The following is a 13,913-nucleotide window of genomic DNA, read 5'->3' as shown; positions in this document are numbered from 1 at the left end:
CTCGACCTCTCTAGCCAGTAGCTCTTTTCTCTGCTCCATTTCACACGGAGAATTCTTGGACCACTTGATCAAATCCCCACCCCACTCCTGCCTTCTATGCCCCACTCCAGGCTGCTGCTTATAGACACATCATGAATTCCGCTCTCAGAGATGACCAACGCCACACGCAATGTTTCCACCCTCACATGCCTCCACTTCCTGATGTGGAAGGAATACACTTGAGATACTTTCTTCTCTGGGACTCATAACACCACACTTCCTGTTTGCACTGGGTGCCCCATGATCTCCGTTACCAGTCCCTCTTCCTCAGCTTGATCCCTGCAAGATGATGTGCCCCAGGCCTCTGTCCTGGCTCTTTCTTTCCTTTCTACTCTTTCCCTAATTTCATTCACCCTCATGGCTCTATATACTATCTACATATGTTTTTGACAAATGGTAGTGAACATAGTCCACAGTGAGAAATGCACTTGGTAACAGATTCACACACATATACATACATGTGTTCATATGTGAGTGTATATGTGTATGCACACATAGAAGTCAAAGTTTCATGAACATGTGCTTATCTTTACTGAGGAAGACATATTATTACTGTTTCTATTTTATTTTGCTTTTGAGAAAAACACTGGTCATAGCCCAGTACAGTAGTTTCAGGACCTAGTAACAGGCCACGGCTCGTGGTATGCAGCAAACTTACTAAGATAATGGCTCATAAGTGTTTATCTCTCCTGTCCTAACTTGCCAGTAATGAACTCCAGGTCCCAGACAACTGCCTGTGTTTCTGCTCCACTTGGATGTCAGATGGGCATTTCACAGTTACCATGTCTGAGAAGGCACCCTTGATGCCTGAGTTCAAGGCCCATCCACTCCTACTTCAGTATACACATCTTAACAAATGGTCCCTCTGTCTATCTACCTGCCCCAGCAAGAAACTTGGGGGTCATTCCTGGTTCCTCTCCTTTCCTTTCCTTCTTCAGCAGGGCTCAGCAAACTGTAGCCCCAGGACCAAATAATGTTTTCTTGGAACACAACCAATCCATTTGTGTTCATGTCATCTGCTACAATGGCAGAGGAGAGTAGTGGTAACAGAGTATGTGGCCCACAAAGTGAAAATACAGACCATCTGGTCCTTCAGAGACAAGAGTTGGCCAACCCTTATCTTGAGTCAACCTACCCAGTGCTGTCAACTCTCCTGAACACTCCTGAACACTCCTTAACACCACCCCCGAGCCCCAACTTCCCTCTGTCTCCACGGCCATCACAAGAGTTTACACTGCAAACACCCTTCTCCAACCACCACAATGGCCCTACTGGGTCTCCCCTTCCACATCAATTCCTCTAAAATATATTCTCAACAAATATGCCAGAGGGATTGTTTAAAATGTTAACGAGATCTCATCCTTGCATTTCTTAAAACCAGACATCACACAAAAAATAAAATCCGAATTCCAGACCCTGGTTGCTGGTCTCTGAAGCTCATCACCACTCCCCTTGCTCATCTTTCTTCAGCCACACTGTCCCCCATTCTAGTTCCTTCTTGGGGCCTTGGCATCAACTGTCCCTTGTTCCTGGAATGCTGTTTCCTTCCTTGCGGTCACTCAAATCTTGTCACCTAATTGAAAGCAGCCCTACTCCTCTGTCATTCCCACACCACTTCAGCCAGTTTCCTCACAGCACTTCTCTCTGGATGATATTTTCTTGCTCATCTGAATATTTCTGCCCTTTTTCTCTTTCCTGTAGAATAAAAGGGTCATGAAATCTGCAGTAAACTTGTTTGGTTTGTGGATGATCTGTTTCATTCCCAGCACCTAGACAATGCCTGGTCCACAATGTTTAGGAATTTGTCCCCCCCAAAAGGGAAAACAAAAGAACCTGTTTACATTTAAATGCAGACTTGTAGGCAGAATGAGTATTTTACAGCCCACTGCTGCTGCTGCTGCTAAGTCACTTCAGTCGTGTCCAACTCTGTGTGACCCCAGAGACGGCAGCCCACCAGGCTCCCCCGTCCCTGGGATTCTCCAGGCAAGAACACTGGAGTGGGTTGCCATTTCTTTCTCCAATGCATGAAAGTGAAAAGTGAAAGTGAAGTCGCTCTGTCATGCCCAACTCTTAGCAACCCCATGGACTGCAGCCTTCCAGGCTCCTCTGTCCATGCGATTTTCCAGGCAAGAGTAATGGAGCGGGGTGCCATTGCCTTCTCCTCTACAGCCCACAGACCAATGCAATAATTCTAACTTGAAATTCCTACACTCTTCCAGAAAGGGGAGACAACGTCACCAGTCCTTAATGAAGATTATAAATCACATATACATTTATAATAAATAGTGCACAAAAGCAAATAACTTGGTGCATTAAGTTTACATTTAATCACTAAGAAGTTATTAGGTAGCACACTGGATTTAATAAGAGGACTTGACTTTCAAAATTACTAGAAAAACCAAGCATCACAGGTAAGCGGGGAGGTCAATTAGTTTGAGATACCAAACCAGATAAATGCACCAAGATGACTTCTACACCTTCCTTTTTTAAGTAGAGGTCTGACAAACTGTAAATTGATGATAGTTCATGCAGCAGATTATATACTATTTTATATATAAGAATTTAAGGTGAATTTTTTTTGTGTTAAAGTTTCTTCCATTTTTGGGGTAAAGATACTTTACATAATATAATAATGTAAATTAAACTCCTTAACAGCAGTCCAGTATAACACATGAGATGCTTCCTGGCCAGGTTAAAAGCTGATAAGCCATCTCAGGACTGGAACATAGCAGATCGCCCAAGTGCTAATATGTTTCAAGTGTTTCATGTTCTCTGAGTCTCAATTCCTCATGACCCCTAACATCCAGTTAACACATGTAGACAGCTGAGAGCAGTACCTACACATGGAAAGAATTTAATAAATAGGACCTATTATTATTATTATCTGTATAAAAGAAGTACATTAACCATGAAGTTGCCTTCAATTTCATATTTTTCTGCTTTAAAAGGCATTAAAAATAAGAGAAAAGGTAAAATGAAGGATAATCAACATAGCACTTTTGAGGGCAAAATAATCAAAATCTCTAAAGCAACACTGTCCAACAGCATTTTCTACGAGGATGCAAAGATTCTAAAACTGCACTGTCCAATATGGTAGCCATGGGTCACAAATGGCTCTTCAGTTCTTGAAATGTGGTCCCTCAGACTACCTTTTACATTGTATTTAACTTTAATTAAATAGCCACATGTGGATAGGGACAACTGCACTGGACCTGGGGAACAGGCTTAAGTGGACCACGATCCACTGTCATGTAATCTATTTCCTTGTCATTTATTTATTTAGTTGAAGTAGAGCTGGTTCACAATGTTGTGTAGTTTTAGGTACACGGCACAGTGATTCAGTTATACACATACGTGTATAACTGCTCATACACACACACACACACACACACACACACACACACACACACACAGGCTTCCCAGGTAGCGCAGTGGTCAAGAATCCACCCGCCAATGCAGGAGACTCAAGAGATATGGGTTCGATTCCTGGGTCGGGAAGATCCCCTCGAGTAGGAAAGGGCACCCTGCTCCAGTATTCCTGCCTGGAAAATCCCACAGACAGAGGAGCCTGGCAGGCTACAGTCCATGGGGTCACACAAGAGTCAGGCATGGCTGAGTGACTAAGCACACACACACATACACACACACGTGTATGTGTATGTGTGTGTGTAATATTTTTCAGACTCTTTCCTCTTATAGGTTATTATAAACTATTTCCTATGCTATACCGTGGGTCTTTGTCGTTTATCTATTATATGCATAGCAGTGTGTATCTATTAATGCCAAACTCCTAATTTATCCCTTCCCCTTTGGTAACCATAAGTTTGTTATCTACTGTCTGTGGGTCTATTTCTATCTTGTATATAAATTCATTTGTACCATGTTTCCCTTGCCATTTAGAACAGCCCATGATAGAGGGATGGGTTTTGTAGGCCAAGAAGTCTGGGTTGGAAGTCAGGCTATGTCACCTTCATGCTCTGTGATTTCTGAGGTGGTCCATCTCCTGCTGCCCATCTTCCCAGCTCTAATGATAAGCGCTCATCCCAGAAAGTTCTGTCCAAGATGATGAGGACTTATGAAAACAAATGGCCTGGCATTCATTTCTATTTTTCTTTCAATATAGAGAATTTTCTGAAGACCTACAATGTGCCAGGCACAATTTTAGGTGGTGAGGATCCAATCGTGATTGAGACCCAGTCTTTGCTCTCACGGAGGAAAGAGCAGAGCATGATGGCGGTGGACACTGTTTGCTATGTAGCAGTCAGAGCAGAAGCCTGAAGGACAGCAGTGAGAGAGCCCCGTGGCTCTCTGCAAGAAGAAATACACAGACAGAAAAAAGAGCAGCTCTCGGCTGTGCCACAGGACTTGGGAGTTGCCTCTGAATGATGGGACGTCATCCTGACACAAGCAGTGACTGCAGCCAATTGACTTTCAATCACTCTAGCTGGAGAATGGACTACAGGAAGCTTCGAGACCTGTTGCAAGGCCACGGCAAGGCCAGGTGCCACATGATGGATAGCAGAGGCCGGGGAAGACAGGGGAGGATGACAGGACAGAGGAGGGGGAGGGGATGGGTTGTGCTGACGTGAATACGTAGGACTCTCCACCTCTATTAGGGTATCACTCAGCCAGCAACCTGAATTTTCCTTTCTGAGGCCCTGCAGCTCAACTGAAGAGATTCTGGCAGTCAAACCTTAAGTGGTGCAATTTGCAATTCATTCTCCAGTCCGTGACCAGAGGGCAAAGAGAACAGAGGCGCCAGATAACTCGGGGTTAACTCTGAGGCAGGGCACAGCTCACTGCAGTTCTAATTATGATGGTTCTACATCGTTTCAGACAGAGGAAAAACACACACAAAGAAGAGCTAATGCTAATCATGTGCTTGGATGATGAGATTAGATATTGCTTTCCCTATGTGGATCGATGACGATTTAATCAACTAAATATCATCATTAATTTGTATGAAAATTAAGTTGCATTAATTTGCCATGGACTTCAGACCTCATTCATTCCTTTATGTATAAGGCGTACTGCTCAACAGTTACGGTATTGGAGCTTCTTATCTAAAAGCCAGGAGGCTGCTTAACATAGTGGGTAAGACATTTGTCTTTGGAAGTAGAATCACTGGGTTCAAATTCAGCTGTGTGATTCCGGGTAAATCAGTGAGCTTCTCTGGGCCTCAGGATCCTCTCCTCTTAAGTGGAGGGAGAGACTTCCCTGCTGGTCCAGTGGTTAAGACTCTGCCTTCCAATTCTTGGGGTGCAGGTTTGATCCCTGGTCAGGGAACTAAGATTCCACATGCCTCGGGGCCAAAAAAAACAAAACATAAAACAGAAGCAATATTGCAACAAATTCAATAAAGACCTCAAAGATAAATAAATAAAAATGTAAATGATTTCCTATTTAAAAAATCATTAAAGGGGAGATAAGGTTTTAATCAGGCTCCCCTGGTGGCTCAGCAGTCAAGAATCCGCCTGCCAATGCAGGAGATGCATGTTCGATCCTTGAGTCAGGAAGATCCTCTGGAGAAGGAAATGGCAACCCACTCCAGTATTCTTACCTGGAAAATCCCATGGGCAGAGAAGCCTGGTGGGCTACAGTCCACGTGGTCGCAAAAGAGTTAGACACTACTTAGCGACTAAACAACAACCAGGTTTTAATCACTTCAGAGGGCTAGACATGTAAAATGTTTAGAACCAACTCAGCCTGGCACACTGTGGAAGCATTTAGTGTTTTTATTACAAAAGCTTTAAGCAAGGAAGTGTCTTATACATACCACCTAAACCAGAAATTTCCCTTTTGCTTTATATACTAAGCAAATTTAACTGTGGAGTCGCAACACCTACAGCAAAAGCAATTCCCTTTCCCCCCTACCAATCACTGCCTTCATTTTCCACAGAGCCCTGTTCAGAATCACACTCCAAATGGATGCTTCCAATGTGGTTGCAACAATGGGATGCTAAGAGGTTTTATTTAAGTGTGTATGTATCGCTTGTACCATGGTAACAATTCTGCTACATAGTATAACCAATAATATTTTTAACACAATCATTACTATCACTACCACCATTTTTATACCTAATTTGTTGTCTTTTAACATCTCTCTCTTATGTTTCAGAAGTTATGAAGAGTGACTGTGAAGCTACATAATTAATTTTCTAATGTGACTTGCAGAGGAAGTTAAATTTATCCAGTTGGTATTTAACTGAGACCTTACTACATACCAGGTTCCCCATGATGTCCAGAGACACAAAAGTACAAGTTGGATAGTCTTGCCCTCCAGGAATCCTAGCATTTCATTACTTTACATTCAGATCCTAAAATTTTAGGATCTGAATGTAAAGAGCACTGAGTAAACAAAGAGCACTGACAAGAGCACTCAGTAAACAAAGCATCACTTCTAATTCCGTTTTGATCAGCTAAAGCCACTCGGGGGATGAGATCAAAAGAAGCATCTCTGAGACCAACTCCTCCTTTCTAACCTCCTCTAAAGTAGAAAAATATCAAATCTGGGAGCTGCAATGGACCTTAGCAAAGATGGAGAAATCTGTTGCTTAGAAAGTAGACTTTAGAAGAAGAATATTACTTAGAAATGAAAACAACTGTTAAACTTTATAAACTTATTTAACTTCCATTTATATGTCACAGAATCAAAATGAGAAGGAATCAGGAGGGCAGGAGCCTAAGACTGATTCCAATTCTGATTTTATATCAGAATTGCTGGTAGAGCTTCTAAAAAAAAAAAAAACCAAACAGGTGCCTGCACTTCGTGTACTCAGATTAAGATTCTGCAGATAAAGGATAAAACTCTTTTTAAAAAGAGAAAAAATAAGCTACCACACTCAGGGGCTTCTGATACTAGATAAGATCAGTAACACACTACTCATCACGTGACTGCTTCTAGGTCAGGAACTGGCACAAGTGCTACTTTTTTCAGACGACTTGCCTAAAGTCACAAAGGGAATAAAGGCAGGAGTTGGAATTTAAACTTGCATCATCTGACTCTTGAATCTTTCTTTCCTCTACACATCAATGAAAGTATTGGCATAAAATTAGAGTGGTCAAAAAAAAAAAATTAGAGTGGTCATCCTAAAGATGATCTAGTTCAAAATATCCTTTTTTTTTTTTTTTTTTTTTGACAAAGAAATGAGTCTCAGGGCAGGAGTTGTAACCCAGTCAGAGTTATAGAGGAGTTACAGGCAGAGGTTGAACTATAGGCAGACTCCTGGAACCCTCATTTTAGCTTTTTCTTTTAAATAACACTTAAAACAAGATGATTAAAACATGCTTACTCCTTGGAAGAGAAGCTGTAGCAAACTTCAGATCAGATCAGATCAGATCAGTCGCTCAGTCATGTCCAACTCTTTGCGACCCCATGAATCGCAGCACGCCAGGCCTCCCTGTCCATCACCAACTCCCGGAGTTCACTCAGACTCACGTCCATCGAGTCAGTGATGCCATCCAGCCATCTCATCCTCTGTCATCCCCTTCTCCTCCTGCCCCCAATCCCTCCCAGCATCAGTCTTTTCCAATGAGTCAACTCTTCGCATGAGGTGGCCAAAGTACTATAGCAAACTTAGACAGTGCATAAAAATCAAAGATATCACTTTGTCAACAAAGGTCCATTACAGTCAAAGCTATGGTTTTTTCAGTAGTCATGGATACATGTGAGAGTTGGACCATAAAGAAGGCTGAGCACCAAAGAACTGATGTTTTCGAACTGTGGTGCTAGAGAAGACTCCTGAGAGTCCCTTGGATTGCAAGGAGATCAAACCAGTCAATTTTAAAGGACATTAACTCTGAATATTCATAGGAAGCACTGACGCCAAAGCTGAAGTTCCAATACTTTGGCCACCTGATGCAAAGAGCTGACTCGTTGAAAAGGCCCTGATGCTGTGAAGGACTGAGGGCAGGAGGAGAAGAGGGCGACAGAGGGTGAGATGGTTGGATGGCATCAAGAACTCAATGGCCAGGAGTTTGAGCAAACTCCAGCAGATAGTATAGGACAGAGAGGCCTGGCATGCTACAGTCCATGGGGTTGCAAAGAGTCGGACATGACCCAGTGACCGAACAACAACAAAAACAAAATGATATGTACTTTCTTTTTTTTTAATTTGGCCACGCTGAATCTTAGCTGTGGCATGTGGGATCTAGTTCCCTGATCAGGGAATGAACTCAGGCCTCTTCATTGGGAATTCAGAGTCTTTAACCACTGGACCACCAGGGAAGTTCTCAGTTCAGCTTTTTCAACACACATATTCTGTCTTCTCTTTCAAAAAATATTCCAAGTTGTCTCTTGAAACAGAGTATTCTGACTCCACCCCCAATGGTATCTTCAAAAGCATCATACTTCCTACTAGGTATAAATTAGCCAAATACACAAAATACACAGGGGGCACAGGTAGTTATGCTACATATAGTATAATCCCTTTCTAAAAGTGAAAAACCTTTATGAAACAAATTCTTCATCTTTTGTAAATTAAAAAAAAATTATTCAAAACAATAGTAATAACCTTGTAGCACCATTTTCCAAACACGTAAAAAAGACTCTAGACTCACACTGGTGTCAGGTGATGGGTCTTCTAAATGCAAATGCTCTGTGAAAAATTAAGAAAAATAAAAGGCATTCTCCTGACTGGACAGCAGAGGGAGAAGGAGGAATGGACTGGCCATGGGACGATGGGAAGCCAGACAAAGGAAGAAGGGGCTGCCCTTTATAGAACTTGACTGCTAGCCACAGACACGGACTTGTTTACGGAGAAGACACCTATAAACAAATCATTAACGATCCCAACTGACAAGGCTACAGATGGACACCCCCAGCAAGCCCAAGCCTGACCCCGAAAATTGTCTCCAGAAATTTACAAATAATATTTCAACCTCTGCTTATTTTCAGGTTGGCAGGAGGGAGATGGAAAGAAAAACAAAACACACCTGATCTCAACCAGAACAAAAATAAAAAATGAGTTTAGGAGACTAAGAGTGAAAACCAAAATGCAAATGTAGCTAAGTTTTGCCCCAAAGTAGAAAGACTACTTCTTTAAAGCACAGAAAGTACCATCCTTGAGATATAAAATCCTGAGAATCAAGCAAAGTGTGGACTTAATGAGTTTATCAATCTGCTTACCAGGAGTTAAGACACAAATGAGATTCATTAGAAAGAATCAGTGAAGTGGCCATTTGCTTTCTCATTTAACCTAGCTGCTATCCTTATTGATCATCAAACCTTCTCATTTACACTCCCATCATACAAGAAGAATGATTAAAATGCCAGCCCTGATTCAAATAACTGATATATGGCAGAAACAAATATATTTATATGCTTTCTAGAAAGATTAATAGTAGCTGGTGCTGGCTTGCCACGGGAAGATGTACAAACGTTCTATCCGATACATAAATCAAACGCAAAGCATATAGCATATTTTAAATACTGCTGATGTTACAGTGATTTTAAATTACTCAGGTTCTGGAATAAACTATGCAGATCTTGACTAATGTGGTAATGTATTCTGGAGCTTCTCTTGTTAATTTAATGTTATAATGTAATGGCATTAACCGAAAGACGGTCTGAGGAATTAAGAGAGAAAATAAACATATTTGAAATCAAGGGTATTTTATTTTTAACCCATACTTTATTGATGAATAGTCTGATCATTTCCATTGTATTTTGCTGTGGTTAAGATTCTTTAACATGCTTCCCTGTACACTCTTTAAAAAAACTTTTTAATTTTATTATTGGAGTATAATTGCTTTACAATGTTGTGTTAGTTTCTGTTGTACAACAAAGTGAATCAGCTAGGGATATGTTTTTATAATGAGTTGTTTGCTAGCTTGGGCAGATTCATTACAAAATGGTTCCATTAACCATCGTGGTTTAGTAGATTACAATGATACTTTGTTTTTCGTCCCTTCGAAATTAAATTGAATGGAAAAGAAAAACTGAACAAAATGACAAAAGAAATGGAGGGGCAAATAAATGAAGAAGGAGAACAGTGTGATTTGTAATGTCAAATGAGCAGTGGATGAATCAGATGCCCTGATGTACCAAAAACTATTTACAAGTTTCCAACTTGCTGGCCACTAAAACCAGCAAATATGCAAAAATCAGTGGTATTCAGAGTTAAGTAAAGCAGAATACTGGACTGGAAACCCAAGAATCCGGGTGAACTTCTCAATCCTGCTCTTGGTTGCTACCTGCCTACCTTTTCAGGGACATGGTAAACATGGCCTGAGAGGCACATGTAGGTTTGAAAAGCACTTTGTAAACTGCTCTCCTCCTTGTGAGTGCCAGGTACTACCATCCTCCACCCTCTCCCCCTCCTCCTCATCCTTAACCTCAAGTCACTTCCTGTAACATCTTGGTCACTGATAAAAACACATCTGTGAAATCAAGTGATCTGGGTACAAGAAGACACTTCAAAATATTATTGGTAGAAATAACTCTTTGAAAAAATGTGCAAATGGCCTTTATATCTGTTTAAGAATGGTGAACTCAGCACTGTGATTCACAAAGACAGTTCTGAATTCTGGATTCCCTTCCAACAACCCCAATCATTTTGATCACAGAACACATAGTTTCATGAGAGCCCAAGATCATCGCTGTTGCAACATACACAAGCTTTTCCATCTCAGTGAAACAGAGAGAAAGTAGAAGTCTGGTCCTGATCTTTTCTCCGAGGGTCAGAATACTCTGTGCATAAACACATCATGTTGGCAAGAGTCAGGGGAACTACCAATCTCCTGCCCATTGTGGGGGGTAATCAGTCAAGATTAGCCACAAACACTGACCCAGGAAATACTTCTCAGTGTGAGGTCCTAGAAGTTCTGGTGGGACAGGGGTGGGGGGATGGGGGTGCTGACAGGGGAAAAAGAAGAAAGCCAACTGTCTCAAGATTTATTTAGAATACCTCACTTCTCTGAGATTCTTAACCACTTCATCAAAATGTGGGTATGCTGAGATGTTTTTAATATGATTCATGCAACTGTTGCTCCCACCAAGGGAAATAATAATCACATGTCCCTTCATTCATTATCTGTTCAGGCATGAACACCTAGCAGGAGTCGGGTACTATGTTAAATGCCAGGGACAACTGTCAGCATGCAGACATGGGCCCTGGCTTTAAGGATATTAGATTCTAATGAAAAAGGGAGAGCAACAAAGAAAAATAAGAAAATGTACAAAACAATGGCTTGCAATAATAATGACTATGATAAAAGCTAACAAGAAATGGAGTGATGCAACAGGGATTACACAGGATTGCTGGGGGCTACGTTAGAGAAATAATCAGAGAATCCCTCTCTCAGGAGGAGACTTGAGTGAGACTGAGCCAGCCAAGTGAAGAGTTGGGGAAAAGTTTTCCAAGCAATGGAAACAGAAAGTGCAAAGGCCCTGAGACAGAAGGGCTTAGAGAACTGAAGGCATCACAGAGAAGCCAGGTGGCCAAGCACACTGAGGAAGGGAGAGGAGTGTGAGATGAGGCTGGAAGAGTGGACAAGAGCTACATTTCACATGCACGCTGTGCAGACCAGGTTCAGGAGACTTACAGGATAAAGGTTTTCAAATCTTAATGGGTTTTATAAGGCACAGTTTGATTTACGTTTAAAGGAAATTGAAACAGAGCAGGATACTATGGTTCTTTCCCTCCAGGTCTTCCGCCTGTCTTTTGTCCATAGAAAAACTTTAGTCAAAGATTAAGTTTAATTGGAGAAGTGAGAAAATGCAGAAGCAAATGAAAACAATCAAACAGAACCAAAAAATATTAGTTTAGTCACTAAGCAAAGTCAGGGACATTGAGGTCTTCCTCAATGGCTACAAATAGCATTTGGAGCCATATCCTTTGAGCTGTTTTATAAACACTGAAACCCCCATCAGGTGGAATAAGCTAACTACCTGATGATCAGAATGTAGCCATGACATAAGCTGCCACAATTCTGAGAACCGGCCTCAAAGAAACGGGAATAAACTGACCCTGGAACTGAAAACTAACTGCCTTTGAAACAATCAAGATGACACTGATCAGACCACTGCATGACCAATTGTAAGACGACGGTGCTGTTTCCACATGCAGCCTCTTCTCTCTGCCTATACACCTCCTCCTTCTGCTATAAAAGTTCTGGCCCACTGAATGTCAGTGGGGGAGGGCTGGGTGGGACTCGGCCTCTGGACATGAGTCCATCCTCCCTCAGGTTGCCCGCCTCCAAAACAAAGCAAGTTTTCCTTTCCACCAGCCTTGCATTTTTATTGGCTTTTGAGTCTCGAGCAGCTGGATCCCACTCTCAGCAACAGTATTACCCCATGCGCATGCCCTTTGTATAAACACATAATGTAAAACATAACCTTTAGTCTAAAGAGGCTAGCATTTGGAGAAATCAGAAGGCATTCTGAATGCATTTCCCAGTATTTAAATAAAAATGATCTTAAAGGAGTAGACATTTAGAAAGCCCCAAAGAGCCACCTGATAACCAGTATATATAACAATGGATGTAAGGTTTTAAAAAAATGAAACAAAATAAATCTACATACCTCCTCGTTGCACCAATAATGTGACCTCACTTCCCTTTGGACATTCGATGAGCATGTCCACGACTTGGTTGTGAGTTAGGGCCTGCACATTCTTCTTATTAACTTCCACTATAAGATCCCCTTCTTTCAGGCCTCGGCACCTTGGACTGTCAACAATCTGTTTCACTCTTTGGCCGCCACCCCCAGGACTGTCCGCGATAGTAAAACCAAAACCCATTGGCCCTTTCACTATATGAACAGTTATGAGTTCTGGCTGAGTGGCTATGGAGGAAGCCAAAGAGACAGTGTCATTGGGGTAACCATGGGAACCATTTGAAGCCACATCCGCAGGGCTGCTTGGCCTGGCATCCTTCAAACTGCTGACTTTGCCTGTTTTACTACTGTGACTAGCTGGCGAGTCATAGGTCTCTTGCCCATTCACAATAATTGGTTCTTTATCCGAAATGGCCACCGAAGTCACTAAACTTGTGTTGGGGTCATCTGGGTCAAAAGGCAATGGATAACCTCGGCAGAGTTCAAGGTCCACGCTGGCACCAATGGGAATGGACTGGAAGATTTTCACAACTTGTGCATGCGTGTGTCCCAAAACACAGGTGTCATTCACGCTCACAATTACGTCTCCTGCAAAAGAGTTGGGGATTAAAAAAACTGCCCAGGAAAGTCTATCAATTTTATACTATAAAATCCTACCAATAAGAAGTTGAACTGAAATTGGATTAGGGGGTGATACTGCAAGGCACAAAAAGACAGCTGCTATTACTTTGTTTATGCTAATAAGGCATTCTTGTAGCATTTACTGGCTTCCCTGCTAATGGGAATATAATGATCATTGAAAGAACATTTGAGCTTTTTTGTAAAAAAAAAAAAAAAAAAAATCACTGCAGAATACCAAGTTGAGAATTCATTCATTCAAATGGATCTGCATTTTTAGTAAATTACTCCTTTTCTATACTCGTCAGCACCCTAACAGTTCCCCAAAACGGAAAATGTTAAAGCAGCTTCAAAGGTTTTCATCTATACCAGGGAACACATTTACGTAGTACAGTAAGCTTGCTCATTCGCCAAGTTTTTAAAGGACAATGACAAGCTCAAGAAACCACGGTGTTGTCTGGTCCTGACCACACAGGACCATGTGGTGTCTCATACCTGTTTCCATCTTGCCATCCAGGGCGGCAGGACCATCTAGGACCAAGCTCTTGATTTGCAGAAACTCGTCAGGTTCATCCCCTCCAACAACTGTGAAGCCAAAGCCACGACTGCTTTTCCGCAGCTTCGTGTGAATGAATTTGCCTTTCAACTCTGAAGGGTTTCGTGTAAAAAAGGGTTTGCCTGCATCAAAACAAGATGTGGA

General features: G+C 41.8%; 1 protein-coding gene across 14 annotated transcripts in view; it reads right to left on the bottom strand.

The window, feature by feature from the left end:
- MAGI1 (membrane associated guanylate kinase, WW and PDZ domain containing 1) overlaps window positions 1-13,913 on the bottom strand; it is a 643,759-nt gene that overhangs the window by 66,579 nt on the left and 563,267 nt on the right. For all 14 annotated transcript variants that reach the window (XM_055557176.1, XM_055557178.1, XM_055557179.1 and 11 more), the window contains 2 exons: window positions 13,709-13,891; window positions 12,563-13,183 (listed from right to left, as the gene is read on the bottom strand). In XM_055557176.1, the coding sequence (XP_055413151.1) occupies window positions 12,563-13,183; window positions 13,709-13,891 (804 nt within the window). The remainder of the gene's footprint in view (window positions 1-12,562; window positions 13,184-13,708; window positions 13,892-13,913) is intronic.

The sequence above is a fragment of the Bubalus kerabau genome, chromosome 20, assembly GCF_029407905.1.
Source record: "Bubalus kerabau isolate K-KA32 ecotype Philippines breed swamp buffalo chromosome 20, PCC_UOA_SB_1v2, whole genome shotgun sequence".
Taxonomy (NCBI): domain Eukaryota; kingdom Metazoa; phylum Chordata; class Mammalia; order Artiodactyla; family Bovidae; genus Bubalus; species Bubalus kerabau.
The sequence above is the reverse complement of the archived record's forward strand: the minus strand, read 5'-3'. Positions and strand labels throughout refer to the sequence as shown.